This window comes from Coregonus lavaretus, assembly GCF_964263955.1.
Source record: "Coregonus lavaretus genome assembly, chromosome: 10".
Lineage (NCBI taxonomy): Eukaryota > Metazoa > Chordata > Actinopteri > Salmoniformes > Salmonidae > Coregonus > Coregonus lavaretus.
The window spans coordinates 52,185,559-52,201,921 of record NC_139997.1 but is presented as its reverse complement, the minus strand read 5'-3'; the positions used below and the strand labels follow the sequence as shown (position 1 = coordinate 52,201,921).

Below are 16,363 nucleotides of genomic sequence, written 5' to 3'. Positions count from 1 at the left end.
AGGAAGATTTCTGGCTCCCAGGTGTCTTTTATACAGGTAACGAGCTGAGATTAGGAGCACACTCTTAAAAAAAGTGCTCCTAATCTCAGCTTGTTACCTGTATAAAAGACACCTGTCCACAGAAGCAATAAATCAATCAGATTCTAAACTCTCCACCATGGCCAAGACCAAAGAGCTCTCCAAGGATGTCAGGGACAAGATTGTAGACCTACACAAGGCTGGAATGGGCTACAAGACCATCGCCAAGCAGCTTGGTGAGAAGGTGACAAGAGTTGGTGCGATTATTCGCAAATGGAAGAAACACAAAATAACTGTCAATCTCCCTCGGCCTGGGGCTCCATGCAAGATCTCACCTCGTGGAGTTGCAATGATCATGAGAAAGGTGAGGAATCAGCCCAGAACTACACGGGAGGATCTTGTCAATGATCTCAAGGCAGCTGGGACCATAGTCACCAAGAAAACAATTGGTAACACACTACGCCGTGAAGGACTGAAATCCTGCAGCGCCCGCAAGGTTCCCCTGCTCAAGACAGCACATATACAGGCCCGTCTGAAGTTTGCCAATGAACATCTGAATGATTCAGAGGAGAACTGGTTGAAGGTTTTGTGGTCAGATGAGACCAAAATGGAGCTCTTTGGCATCAACTCAACTCGCCATGTTTGGAGGAGGAGGAATGCTGCCTATGACCCCAAGAACACCATCCCCACCGTCAAACATGGAGGTGGAAACATGCTTTGGGGGTGTTTTTCTGCTAAGGGGACAGGACAACTTCACCGCATCAAAGGGACGATGGATGGGGCCATGTACCGTCAAATCTTGGGTGAGAACCTCCTTCCCTCAGCCAGGGCATTGAAAATAGGTGTCACGATCGTCGTATACAGAGGACCAAGGCGCAGCGTTATTTGCGCGCATACTTCTTTATTATTTGAGTAATCACACCACGAACAAAACAACAAACGATAACGTGACGTCCTCGTTTCAAACACAAACCTAATTGGAACAAGATCCCACAAACACTGTGGAAAAACAGACTGTTTAAATATGGTTCCCAATCAGAGACAACCAGCAACAGCTGACACTCGTTGCCTCTGATTGAGAACCACTCTGGCCAACATAGAAACACAATACAAGAACTATACCCTAGAAACACAAAACTAGAACAACATAAAGAACACTCACACCCTGGCTCAACATACAAGCGTCCCCAGAGCCAGGGCGTGACAGTACCCCCCCCCCAAAGGCGCGGACTCCGACCGCGCCAACAGAACACTGTGGGCACTCCGCCTTGGCGGCGGATCCGGCTCTGGGCATGATCCCCACTCCCTCTCTAACCCCCCACAGTACCCCTGGTCTGGTCTGGCCCTGCTGACCGGAGCTGGACTGCACACTGGTGGAGCGGATTGCTCTAGCTCCGGCGTGAAGCAGCTGACCCGTGCCGAACCAGGCACCGGTGGAACAGGCACGGGCTGTGCCGGACTGACGACGCACACCACTGGCTTGGTGTGGGGAGCAGGAACGGGCCGAGCCGGGCTGACGAAACGCACCCCTGACTTGGTGCGGGGAGCAGGAGCGGGCCGGACCGGGCTGACGAAGCGCACCACTGACTTGGTGCGGGGAGCAGGAACGGGCCGAGCCGGGCTGACGAAGCGCACCACTGACTTGGTGCGGGGAGCAGGAGCGGGCCGAGCTGGGCTGACGAAACGCACCACTGACTTGGTGCGGGGAGCAGGAACTGGCCGGACCGGGCTGGCGACGCGCACCATTGGCTTGGTGCGGGGAGCAGGAACAGGCCGGGCCGGGCTGGCGACGTGCACCATTGGCTTGGTGCGGGGAGCAGGAACAGACCGGACCGGGCTGGCGACGCGCACCATTGGCTTGGTGCGGGGAGCAGGAACAGGCCGGACCGGGCTGGCGACGCGCACCACAGGCTCGATGCGAGGGACAGGAACAAGCCGGACCGTACTGGGGACACACACCACTGGCCCTACGCGGGGATCAGGAACGGGCCGGACCGGACTGGTAACACACTCCAGTACCTCTCGCCGTGCCTCTACACTTTCCTTCCCCTTTAATACCAGTGGCCCCCGTAACCTGGCGGCCTCATCTGCCAACCCGCTGGACCACTCTATCGCGGCCTCCTGCTGCCCCGTCGTCCACGGCGTGAGCCCCCCCCTAAAAAATTTATGGGCGGCTCTCCTCTTGGACCAGGCCTCCATGTCTCTAGCCAGACTCTTACTCCACTGCTCCAACGTCCAACCTCTCTCCTCTTCACGCTGCTTGGTCCAGTTATGGTGGGATCTTCTGTCACGATCGTCGTATACAGAGGACCAAGGCGCAGCGTTATTTGCGCGCATACTTCTTTATTATTTGAGTAATCACACCACGAACAAAACAACAAACGATAACGTGACGTCCTCGGTTCAAACACAAACCTAATTGGAACAAGATCCCACAAACACTGTGGAAAAACAGACTGTTTAAATATGGTTCCCAATCAGAGACAACCAGCAACAGCTGACACTCGTTGCCTCTGATTGAGAACCACTCTGGCCAACATAGAAACACAATACAAGAACTATACCCTAGAAACACAAAACTAGAACAACATAAAGAACACTCACACCCTGGCTCAACATACAAGCGTCCCCAGAGCCAGGGCGTGACAATAGGTCATGGATGGGTATTCCAGCATGACAATGACCCGAAACACACGGCCAAGGCAACAAAGGAGTGGCTCAAGAAGAAGCACATTAAGGTCCTGGAGTGGCCTAGCCAGTCTCCAGACCTTAATCCCATAGAAAATCTGTGGAGGGAGCTGAAGGTTCCAGTTGCCAAATGTCAGCCTCGAAACCTTACTGACTTGGAGAAGATCTGCAAAGAGGAGTGGGACAAAATCCCTCCTGAGATGTGTGTAAACCTGGTGGCCAACTACAAGAAACGTCTGACCTCTGTGATTGCCAACAAGGGTTTTGCCACCAAGTACTAGGTCATGTTTTGCAGAGGGGTCAAATACTTATTTCCCTCATTAAAATGCAAATCAATTTATAAAATTTTTGACATGTGTTTTTCTGGATTTTTTTGTTGTTATTCTGTCTCTCACTGTTCAAATAAACCTACCATTAAAATTATAGACTGATAATTTCTTTGTCAGTGGGCAAACGTACAAAATCAGCAGGGGATCAAATACTTGGCAATGTTAACATACCGATGCCGATAAAGCCCTTAAATTGAAATTGAATTGAATTGAGAGAGAGCGAGAGAGAGAGATAAAATAATAAAGAAAAAAGAGGCAGAAACAAGTAGAAAATAGAGAAAGGAGAAAGTGACTAAGATGAGGAGGATGGAGAGAGAGGGGGGAAAGAGCCAGGGACAAAAAAAGAGATTGATGGCACCCTTTTTACGTGAACTAATATTCAGGCTTCTCTCTGGTTCCTCTCTTGTGTTTAATGCACAGTGTCTTTGTGTACATAAAGACCCTTGTCCAGTCCAGACAGACTAGGCTGCTTTACATTCACAGCAGCATCATGCTGGGCATCTGTGCATATGGGAGTGTGTGTGCTTGTGTGCATGCGTGTGTGTTAAAGTGTGTGTAATAAACAGTAAATGTGTGTAGGGTTTTATTGGGACATCCATTTAGCCGAGCAATTGCTCTGCTTAGGGTTGTAAAGGGGGGGTATATTACTGGAAACTTCGAAGTTTACCCAAACAGAATTTTGTTATCTTTCAAGGATTTTATGTAATCTATCACAAGACATCAAGTGGCCCTTTTGGGTACATCAGATTTTTACAGGTGTCTGTAATGATCTCTGGACCTCTTTGTGGCCTGAATAATTCAATACGATGATTTAAAAATAAACATTGAAGGACAAAGCTGTAAAACATTATCCTAAATATAAACCATCAACTTAGTGAATACCATTGGTGTTTATGAGGGTTTTGTCATGAAATGTCCTTTATATTATACACTTTTATTTTACTATGTCAGTATGTATTTGTTGTCGATGTTCTGGCATCAAACTGGTGGCAGTTGTGAACACAGTCAATAGTTGAAAGAGTTGCAGAGTTAATTGAAAATAATGACATTGTTGACTAGATGCTTTTTTCATTCATTAGGTTATTTTCTCTTGAACCATATGGCCTATCTACTAGAAACTAATGGACAATATGGACACAGATACAAAAAAATGTATACTATGTCTGAATATATATTTTTAAGTTAGTCAAGTATACGTTACCAAATTTACGATAGATTGCCATAGATTTTCTGTTAATTACCTAAATTACTGACGTTTCTGGTATCTTTGGTAAATTACCAGTAGCATTGCAACCCTAGCTCTGTGGCATAAAACACACACACACACACACACACACACACACACAGTCTTGTACAGCTAACCTTGTAGGCACACACAATTCAGTCCCATTCAAAATCCTATTTTCCCTAACCCCTAACACTAAACCTAACCCTAACCCATACTCTTACCATAATTCTAACCCTAACCTTAACCCTAAACCTAACCCTAGCTCCTAACCCTAACCCTAAAACTAATCCTAGCTCCTAACCCTAAACCTAATTCTAACCCTAACACTAATTCTAACCTTAACCCTAAACCCCCTAGAAATAGTATTTGACCTTGTGGGGACCAACAAAATGTCCCCAGTTGGTCAAATGTTTGTTCGTTTACTCTACCCCCAACCAAATCATTCACTCACAGTGACCACATTATGAATGCAGCCAGAATAAACTCTGGGTTCAAACACAAAGAATACCCTATTACTAACGACTGAATAAACTCAGGCACCCACCCAGCACAGCATAATGTAGGACAGTTTTAGCTGCTTGATACCTGTATGCTGCCTTAAGTAGACTGCCTATAAACCTTGTTTCAAATCAATTGTAACCCAGAATTTTGAATACTACTTTCTTCCCAGCTAACAAGGAACGTAACTGAGACATTTGTAACATTTCCCTTAAGTCTTCCAGAGGTACTGAATGTCATAGCCCGTTTGGAACATTATAGGCACATTCATAACGTTTCTAATAAGTATTATAGAGGTTATAAATATCAGGTCGCTATACAGACATCATGGGAACATTAAAAACGTTACTTAGTAGTCCATGAAAGGTTCTGAATATCATGTTATTTTGGAGATATCCTAGGAACATTTCATAATGTTACATTTAGAGCTATGGTTTGTCTTCATATGACATTACAATCGGAATGATAGAAATACATTTTTGAACATCATCTCTAAGTTTCACAATAACGTTATTATGACTTATGTGGGGACTAAAATAACTTTGTGATCACGTCCTGGAACGTAATTTTGTTAGCTGGGTTTCCTGTTTCCGTTCTACAGGACATTGTCACCTGACAGACTTCAACATCGCTGCCATCGTCAAAGACGATCTAAGAGCCACATCTATTGCAGGGACCAAACCATACATGGGTAAATAACTACACAACACTTATACCACTGAGCTAATGGAAAGATGACACAGCTCAATGCTACAGTACTGTGTCTTTCTAGTTTCAGAGTTAATATATCTATCTCCCTCTCAATGTTAATGCTTATGCTCCTTATATTTCCTTTTCATTACGTATCATACAGTATCAGATCAATGTTGTTCCTTCTGCTCTGGGGGATCTGATGTAAATTCATAGAATTACAGACTGATTAGAATGTGGAGTTCATTGACCCCGGGTCCTGGACGACCGGTGTGTCTCGTCCAAGGTAATTAAGAGGCGTGACGAATGGATCAGTTTAGTGGGACTGACACAGAGGAAGCAGCAGGGAACAGAAGAGGAGATGGAGGGGGAGGAGAGGATGAATTTAGATCCAGATTTAAGACTGCCATAAAGGATAATGTATAATTTAATAGAAAAAAGTACTTTCATATTCCAAGTGTTCAGAGGGTGGGGATCTCCAGGAAGATAAATGTATTTGTAAAAAGGACCTGAGTCCTTTTTGGTGAAGGGTTTTGAAGGGTTCTAGCAGTTTTAGTAGCAGTTTTGATGGGTTCCATTTTTGGTTCCATTTAAATGTTTTGGTTTTCAGTGCTAACTAGTACTACTGTCCAGTCTAGATGAGCAATAACAGCTGATTGTGTCCCTGCCTCCCTCCCTCCCCAGCCCCGGAGCTGTTCCAGCCACACGAGGGAATACACCCTGGCTACTCCTTCACTGTGGACTGGTGGTCACTGGGCGTCACTGCCTACGAGCTTCTGCGAGGACAGGTACAGAAACAAAGCCCATCACAGCCCATCCCCAGCCTGTAAATAATGTATGCTAAAACCTACAATACATGCTCTTCCTGCTCCTAGAATAGCAATTTAAGTAAGAAAAGAAGAGACAGTGACAACACCTTTCTCTCCAAGCCTGCCCTTGAGATGATCCCTTAATATAACCATGAAAATACCCATCTCAGCCAGCCTCACTGTTCAGATGAAGGTGTAATTACCCTAGCCTGGTCCTAGGTCTGTTTGTGCTGTTTACCAACAGACTTGTGACCGGCCTGTGGCTACCCTCAGGGCATATCTTTTTCACGGGGGGCCAGTTTGATTTTAGTTTTTGTAAAAAAAAAAAAAAGATAAAATACATTTATGTATGCACTCACTAACTGTAAGTCGCTCTGGATAAGAGCGTCTGCTAAATGACTAAAAATGTAAAATGTAAAAATATCTTTAGTTAGGAGAAGAAAAGACAGGGAGGGCAGGGGTAGGACTCCCACTAAGCCCCTGCTGGGTACCTAGTATGACAGGGTCAAATTGTACAGCAGCCCTCTGAGCCCCCTCTCCCTAGCCCTCTGAGCCCCCTCTCCCTAGCCCTCTGAGCCCCCTCTCCCCAGCCCTCTGAGCCCCCTCTCCCTAGCCCTCTGAGCCCCCTCTCCCTAGCCCTCTGAGCCCCCTCTCCTTAGCCCTCTGAGCTCCCTCTCCTCAGGCCCTGCATGGCTTTTAGCCCCCTCTCCCCAGGCCCTAAGCCCCCTCACCCCAGGCCCTGCTGGATTGGACTTTCAGTGGCAGCCAGCCCTGGCATCCCTAAAGCACCACACATCAATCACTCTCACAGCCCCAGCCATCATCTATCCCAAACACAGGAAAACTGTCTCTCCCCTGAGAGAGAGGTAACACAGCATAAGACTGATCTGGTCTAGTTTAAACCCAGATATAGACATTTCTCTTCAGGCAGTTTGAGGGACTATTGTGTGTATCTCTGTGTGAGGACCCGCTCACACTGACGACCTCTGTGTGATAATAACGCTCTGTCCTGGTCCTTCAGAGGCCGTACATCATGCGCTCCAGCACACCGGCCAATGAGATCCTCCAGATGTTCCACAAGGTCAACCCCAGCTACCCCATGACCTGGTCTCTGGAGATTAAGTCTATGCTCAGAAAGGTACAGAAAGATCTGCATACTGTATACTGTAGACACTTGGTTACCTTGTATTTCATCCCTAAATTCCCTGAATGAATAATAAATAGTACATTGTTTTTATACTGTATGCCATGACAACTGTTGACCTTTGCGCCATTACCTTGTTTACTTGAGCTAGAGTTGTATTTGACCCCTACAGTCCTTGAAAGACTAATATATTGGTATTACATGCTAGGATGATCGGTTTTGTAAGCCATGTATGCCATCTCCTTTGTCATCATGAGGTTATAACTGCAAGCCTATAAGGCTAAGTGATCAGATTCTAGGTTGGTTATTCTCCACTGCAGTCAAACTGTTGCCTAGCTCAGTGCTCAAGTAGCCTACCCCCACACCACTCATCTACATTCCTGTGGTGTGTGTGCTGTGTGTCTGATCTGATTTGCTTGCTTTAAACCTCAGCACCTTTCTTCTCCCCTCCTGCTCTTCCTCCTCTTTGCCTCCCCTCTTCTTTTTCCTCCTGTCCTCTCCTCGTCCTCTCTTCCTCCTTCTCCTCCTCTTCCTCTAGTTGCTGTGTATTGACGAGCACCAGCGTGTGTCGTGCCTGGCTGAGCTGCAGGATCTGGACCTGCTGTCTGATGTCAACTGGGACGCCGTGCTCAACAAACAGCTGCCCCCCGGCTTCATCCCCAATGTGAGTCAGACCACAACATTATGTCAACGTTGCCACGACGTTGCCACAGCCCAAAAAGACAGGCGAGTCACAACGCCCCCTAGCTGGTCTGAAAAGGCCGTTACGGGTCATTAGAGCTCATGCCTCCCACACACACACACACACACACACATACACACACACAGCCTCTGCATATCCTAAGGTGTTAGGAAGCAGGTGTGTGACATGCAGGTAAACTTATGCATGCAAGGAAGTGGCGTCATCAGTCATCACGCGGTAGGTCGAGCTGTTCAATTGGCACGGTAACACGCCCGATCGGTTGGTGCCAGGGAGCGCAGCTTTGACTCCCCCGCTTCAAACCTGACAGCTCGTAGAGGAGTTGAATGATGAATGGACACTGATTCAAAGGGAATACTATCATGTCAGTTTAAGTCAGCTGTAGACTAATATCAACAATACTACAGGATGTCGTTGGTTAACAATCTAGCAGGAAATTACAGTATCTGATTCTCTGTAATGGTGTGTGATTATAGAGTGAACTCTCTGTGGTCACTACAGCAGGAGAGATAGGGAAGGTCGATGGAGTGAATCGACAGCCTCTCTCTACACAATAAAAGCTTCATCCTGTATTGTGCTCCTCCCTCAGCTCCTTACCAACAACAGTGGCTGGGTATCCGCTATGTTCTATTTCGAATCCCGGATTGCCCCTTTAAATCTTCATTCTGTGTTGTGTTCCTCTGTTCCTCTTCCAGAGGCGGAGGCTCAACTGCGACCCCACCTTTGAGCTGGAGGAGATGATCCTGGAGTCGAAACCGCTGCACAAGAAGAAGAAAAGACTAGCCAGGAAGACCAGAGAGCAGGGCTCCGATGGGTCGTCCCAGGTAAAGCCTCCCCTTAACAACAAACACCTGCCTCTCAATGGTTCCACTTCCTTCCAGAGGTCACCATCAGTCACTCACAAGGACCGTCTGTGTGTGTCTGTGTGCCCATTTGGCTCGGCAGCAGGTGATAAGTAGCATTAAGTTTGTTCCTTAAATATGTCCCGAGTGACGTAATGGATGGAAGAAGCACATTTCTTATCTGAATAAATTAACGATGTGGACTTTCCATGCATGAAGGAGAAGGAGAATGTGAAGAATGCAATCACTCTCTCTCTCTTTCTTTTGTCTCTCCTTCACACTCTCTACATCCACATAAATCAGCCAAGTCCTCTAGGTGTTTACGCAGACCGTCAGGAAAACACCCAAAGGTTAATTTGATCCCCCAGTAAGAGAGGCGATGGTGAGGGATAAAACACAGACACACGGAAAGAGCTGGAAAGATTGGCATCAGTGATTTCATTAAATGTGCTTTTCCTGTGGTGGTGGGCATTCATCAAGCGTCGTCCTCCGTTTACGGGCAGCGAGTGCTGCTCTTTACTGGACTGGCTGCTGTGGCTGCTGCTGGGGGCCATATTATTAATGTTACCACTTGTTCAAATCAAATTGTATTTGTCACATTCGCTGAATTGAAGTGTAGAGTTTACCGTGAAATGCTTACAAACGAGCCCTTTCCCAACAATGCAGTTAAAAAGTAAGAACCTTTACAAATAGATACAACTAAAATAGTAACACAATAAAATAACAATAACGAGGCAATATACAGGCTATATACCAGTACCAAGTCAGTGTACTGGGGTACGAGGTAGTTGGGTGTGATTGATTGGGGTAATATGTACATGTAGGTTTGGTTAGGTGATTGATTGAAGTACTATTTACATGTAGGTAGGGGGTGAAAAGCAGAAAGTCTGGGTAACCATTTAATTAACTGTTCAGCAGTCTTATGACAGACAGTCCCACAACCAGTCAGCACCCCCTCCTACTCCTATCCCTCCCTTCTCCTCCCCTCCTCTTCTCTCCCCTCCCTCCTCATATAGCTTCTCTACTTTCTATTTCTCATTCATTACAGCAGACTGCTTCTGTTTGCCATCCCATTGTGAGTGAGTGAGTTACAGCCTTTTAAATGTTGTTCACCCAACACGAGGTGGTGCACGTGATGGGAGGGACTTTATCGGCTAATCAGGAGCCATCGACTAAATGTCAAGAGCCATTATAAAGTATATCAGATGTTTCTCAGTTTAGTTTCTCTCCATTCTCAGCTACATTAAAGAGGTATTATGTGACTCTATTGGGTGGTATGGGCACAAATATTGTTCATCAGTAGCAATAATAAGTCAGAGCTGGCCCCAAATTGAGTCTTGTTTTATGGAAGCTGACAACTTTTGTTGGAACTCGCCCAAGTGGAGCTCTGTGAATCTTGCAGTGCTTTAGAAAGACACAATGCAGATTGTTCTTCCCTGGGTTAATGTAGAAGGTTTATTCACACAAACTGAATTTCTCCATAGTAATGAAGTAAGTATATTAACCCACTGGGCACACCACGTAATTTCAATGTGGTGAATTGGGTCATATTTGGTAGATACGTTGATCAATGAGATTCCAACCTATTTTCACCCACTCAAAAGACAGGCAAAAGTTTGTTGAATTTCCAATGTGTTCTCACTATGCTTTCAACCATCTAAACGCACAACAAAGTTCCAATGGAAAATCAATGTCAGATGTTTTGTTTAATTGTCACCTAAATGTGTTCTCACTGCGCTTTCAACCATTTAAAAGCACACCAAAGTTCAAATGGCAATACAATGTCAGATAGTTTGTTTATTTATACAACATTTTAATTTGTTATCACTGTGTTTCATCTAATAGCACAGCCAAATGACCTCGATTGCAGCTTGTTGAAATTACATTGACGTACCTGGTGCAAGTGAACAATGTCGTTTGAGATTCTGTGCAGATTCTTTTAGCAATTGTGAAGATTTCCACAGACCTGCGACCCTGAACAAGCACACTTTCATAAGAATACATTTATTGTTACAGTAACCTCAAAATGTGGCCATGGATGTGTTTCTCATTTTGAATAAATACTGTTACATTAGTTTGTAAGATATCCTTAACATTAGGCTATTTACTGTCTTACAAAAGTAATCTTGAATTTTGTTTGGTTGACAACGCAACCAAATATCAACATTTAACTGAGATATATCTACTGCTTAGATAGTTCCATCTGAGCCACCGGCTTAATCCTATTCTTTAACTTTTATTTTTGGTTGAGATGGAGACTTGAATCCAACATATAATTTGTTAACTTGTATCGCAAAAGTGATATTGAATTGTGTTTGGTTGTCAACGCAACCAAATATCAACATTTGAAGGAGATGTATTTTCTGCTTGGATAGTTCCATCTGTTCCACTGAGTCTGGCTTTAATTCCAGTTGGTCTACAAATTAATAATTGATATGTTGGATTCAAGTCTACATTTCAACCAAAAATCTAAGTTAAAGTATAAGACTAAATCAAATCAAACTTTACAGTTTGATTTGATTGAATCCTATTCTTTAACTTTTATGTTTTGTTGAGATGGAGACGTGAGTCCAACATATTTATTATAACTTGTAGATTCCATTTTAAATCAACCAAAGCTTGAAACCTGAGGCCTATATCCGCAGCTCCCCCGGGACTGTCGCGCAAAATAAAGATCAGCCCATGCAGAGAAGTACGAGATTGAACTTCACTCAACTTTCTAGAGTTTTCCCTGTTAGTTAACACTATCAACGTTTCCCTTTACTGTGGTAATTGTGATCGAATCAACGCAATTTTAGCCACTTTCAAGGCAATATAAATAACTAACTATGCAAGACTTAGAATGCAAAACTAACTATGCAAGAGATGTTGTTGTAGGCAGAACGCATGGGAGTAGGATTCTATTGCATTGACAGGCATGTCCGTACTCTACACAGACTGGTGAGCCATAACCAATCAGAGCTGCAGTAGGCCTATAAACAAATAGTCCATTGCCAAGGGATAGCTGTAGATAGATCAACTCTCCTTTAGGAGGTGCTGCCTAGCAGAGGTGTCATGTCAATAGGGGGCACAGAGCATGTGCCCCCTCAGATTTTTGTTTGTTTTTGTTTCCCTGTAATACAACTAGACACCTAGCAATTTTATGAAGTTTGCTTTAGCTAGCCCTGTGCCTCGTTTCTCAGTTGCGATGTAACTTAAGCATTACAACGATCGTACCAGATGCATCATTATTTATGAGCCAACTTTTTAAGTGTTTCACAAACAAGCACGTAGAGAGAACGTTCACTAAGTGCGACGTTAGACCATGTGTCGATACTGATAGGATCAAAAGAAAAGCAGCGCTGCTCTCAGACCAACTTTCTCAATTAAAATCTTACCTTAACATTAGAAATGTTCCACAATACTGATGACGGATCAGCTTCTAGAGTGATATTACCACCTATGGCTGCAAATAGGATATTGAGGTGGCTTATTATGCTCACCAAATAATAATGCACTAAATCACAGATTGGGAACAGCATTGCGCAAATGTTGTCACACATCATGAAACACATTGAGGCAAAACTTACAGACAGTAGCCTAGTCACAAAATATAATTCAATAAATTGAACATTAAATAGACTTAAATATGATTGAAATAGCCTATGTAGGCCCATGTAGCCTATGTATCACCTCGGTTTTCATTTGAAGCATCATTCTATCCTTCACTTGTTTGTAACAATTGCAAATACTTTGGCAATTTTGTATTTGTAGTCAACTTCGTTCTGAAGGTATAAGCAGTCACAGTCAGATAAAACCTATTGATTCTATGTTTAGCCACCCCCCAGCCATCCTCACTTACTTTGTGCCCCCTCAAATTCTGGGGGTGCATGACGCCCCTGCTGCCTAGCCTATATTCTTTTTCTTATAGTGGATATTACGTTGATGATCTGATGTTGTTTTAAAGGTAAAAATGCAACATATTTTGTCTATGGTGAAAATTGGTTACCATAATGACATAATCCTGCAGTTGAAATTGTATCCTCAAAACATGATGACTTTTTAACCCTCCCGTTGTCCTAGGGTCAAAATGACCCGCCACTGTGTTGAACCAATTTTATTTAATTTTTATATTTTTGGGATCATTTGTGAGAAGGAGGCAGTGAGAATTTAAAATCCAATGTATTTTCCACAGAGATTCCATGTCACAATACGTTGACAAATTACGTTGGATTTAACCAGTTTATGCCCAGTGGGAACTGTCTCAGAATACTGTTCAATGTCTTGGAGATAGGAACCTCAAAGCACTGGGCCTCCCAGTTCCATTTTGTGAACCGTACTAAGAATGCTCCATACATGTCTTCCAGCTGGAAGTGCACTTAACTACATGTATTTTTAAACAAAACCAGTGAGCCAAGCATACATTTTTTCCACAGCGATCTAAAATGGGAAAACAGCATTGTGCGCATGCTTGTGTTTGTTCGTGTATGCATGAGTGTGTGTTTACGTAGAGACCTCTGGGACCACTTGTGGAGAGGAAGGAGGACACACACTTCTCTTGCCTGTAGTGCAGAGAGAGAGAGAGAGAGAAAAAGGCAAGGAACGGGAGGGAGAGAGGGGATGTGTGTTACGTGTACCCATTTCTAAAGCAGTGCAGATCAATATTCTATGAATGGCAGGCGGGGCACTGCCCTAATATCTGACCCAGTCTCCTGCTGGCTCATTACCTCAGGCTTCCTCTCTCTCTCTCTCTCTCTCTCTCTCTCTCTCTCTCTCTCTCTCTCTCTCTCTCTCTCTCTCTCTCTCTCTCTCTCTCTCTCTCTCTCTCTCTCTCTCTCTCCCTTTCTCGCTCTCTCTCTGCTTCTCTTCTTCTTTCTCCCTGTCTCCTCCTTCCTCCCCTATCTATTTCTTTCTCCCCACATTCTGTTCTCCTTTTTTGACTCCCCAACCCTCTCTCTCTCTCTTATTTTCTCTCTTCTTCTCAGCCTCTTCAATGCTCTCTATCTCCCTACCTCTCTCTCCTACCTCTCTCTCCTACCTCTCTCTCCTACCTCTCTCTCCTTCCCCTCTCTCTCCCTCTGCTGTTGAACCTACAATGGGCAGTAGAATTTGCTCAATTAAATCACAGATAATGCAGTGGGAAATTGGACTTGTGTTGTCGTGAACAGCATAAATAGGCCCATCCTTTCGAATCAAATTGTATTGGTCGGCACACATATTTTGCAGATGTTATCGCAGGTGCAGCGAAATGCTTGTGTTTCTAGCTCCAACAGTACAGTAATACCTAACAATACAAAACAATACACACAAATCCCCCCAACATTAAATAAATTAAGAAATCAGAATCAGAACGAGCAATGTCAGAGTCCCGAATATAAATACATATACACTGAGTGTACAAAACATTTCCATGACATAGACTGACCAGGTGAATCCAGGTGAAAGCTACAGTATGATCCCATATTGATGTCACCTGTTAAATCTATTTCAGTCAGTGTAGATGAAGGGGAGGAGATGGGTTAAAGAATAATTTTTAAGCCTTGAGACAATTGAGACATGGATTGTGTATGTGTGCCATTCAGAGGGTGAATGAGCAAGACAGGAGATTTAAGTGCCTTTGAACGGGGTATGGTAGTAGGTGCCAGTTTCCCGTGTGTATCAAGAATGGTCCACCACCCAAAGGACATCCAGCCAACTTGACTCAACATGGGCCAGCATCTCTGTGGAACGCTTTTGACACCTTGTAGAGTCCATGCCCCAATGCAAAAGGAGGTGCAACTCAAACGAATGTTTTGTACACTCAGTGTATATGTATATACAGTGAGGGAAATAAGTATTTGATCCCCTGCTGATTTTGTATGTTTGCCCACTGACAAAGAAATGATCAGTCTATAATTTTAATGGTAGGTTTATTTGAACAGTGAGAGACAGAATAACAACAAAAAATCCAGAAAAACGCATGTCATAAATGTTATAAATTGATTTGCATTTTAATGAGGGAAATAAGTATTTGACCCCTCTGCAAAACATGACTTAGTACTTGGTGGCAAAACCCTTGTTGGCAATCACAGAGGTCAGACGTTTCTTGTAGTTGGCCACCAGGTTTGCACACATCTCAGGAGGGATTTTGTCCCACTCCTCTTTGCAGATCTTCTCCAAGTCATCTCACCCAAGATTTGACGGTACATGGCCCTGTCCATCGTCCCTTTGATGCAGTGAAGTTGTCCTGTCCCCTTAGCAGAAAAACACCCCCAAAGCATAATGTTTCCACCTCCATGTTTGACTGTGGGGATGGTGTTCTTGGGGTCATAGGCAGCATTCCTCCTCCTCCAAACATGGCGAGTTGAGTTGATGCCAAAGAGCTCCAATTTGGTCTCATCTGACCACAACACTTTTACCCAGTTCTCCTCTGAATCATTCAGACGTTCATTGGCAAACTTCAGACGGCCCTGTATATGTGCTTTCTTGAGCAGCGGGACCTTGCGGGCGCTGCAGGATTTCAGTCCTTCACGGCGTAGTGTGTTACCAATTGTTTTCTTGGTGACTATGGTCCCAGCTGCCTTGAGATCATTGACAAGATCCTCCCGTGTAGTTCTGGGCTGATTCCTCACCGTTCTCATGATCATTGCAACTCCACGAGGTGAGATCTTGCATGGAGCCCCAGGCCGAGGGAGATTGACAGTACATTTGTGTTTCTTCCATTTGCGAATAATCGCACCAACTGTTGTCACCTTCTCACCAAGCTGCTTGGCGATGGTCTTGTAGCCCATTCCAGCCTTGTGTAGGTCTACAATCTTGTCCCTGCCATCCTTGGAGAGCTCTTTGGTCTTGGCCATGGTGGAGAGTTTGGAATCTGATTGATTGATTGCTTCTGTGGACAGGTGTCTTTTATACAGGTAACAAGCTGAGATTAGGAGCACTCCCTTTAAGAGTGTGCTCCTAATCTCAGCTCGTTACCTGTATAAAAGACACCTGGGAGCCAGAAATCTTTCTGATTGAGAGGGGGTCAAATACTTATTTCCCTCATTAAAATGTAAATCAATTTATAACATTTTTGACATACGGTTTTCTGGATGTTTTTGTTGTTATTCTGTCTCTCACTGTTCAAAGAAACCTACCATTAAAATTATAGACTGATAATTTCTTTGTCAGTAGGCAAACGTACAAAATCAGCAGGGGATCAAATAATTTTTTCCCTCAGTGTAATGGTGTGTATAGTGTAGAAAAGGTGTGTACAGCAGTAGTTATATAGGATGAGCCTTAACTGAATACAGTATATACATATAAGGTGGGTTAAACAGTATGTAAACATAATTAAAGTGACCAGTGTTCAATGACTATGTACATAGGGAAGCAGTTTCTATGGTGCAGGCTAGAGTACCGGGTGGTAGCCAGCTAGTAACAATGGCTAAGTTCAGGGCAGGGTACTGGGCGGAGG

At 44.3% G+C, this 16,363-nt stretch overlaps 1 protein-coding gene across 1 annotated transcript in view; it reads left to right on the top strand.

The window, feature by feature from the left end:
• Window positions 1-16,363, top strand: part of LOC311136437 (serine/threonine-protein kinase 32A-like) — a 71,835-nt gene that overhangs the window by 49,293 nt on the left and 6,179 nt on the right. Inside the window, exons 7-11 of the mRNA XM_084170564.1 lie at window positions 5,363-5,452; window positions 6,136-6,239; window positions 7,282-7,398; window positions 7,943-8,068; window positions 8,800-8,928. Coding sequence (XP_084026690.1) covers window positions 5,363-5,452; window positions 6,136-6,239; window positions 7,282-7,398; window positions 7,943-8,068; window positions 8,800-8,928 — 566 coding nt within the window. The remainder of the gene's footprint in view (window positions 1-5,362; window positions 5,453-6,135; window positions 6,240-7,281; window positions 7,399-7,942; window positions 8,069-8,799; window positions 8,929-16,363) is intronic.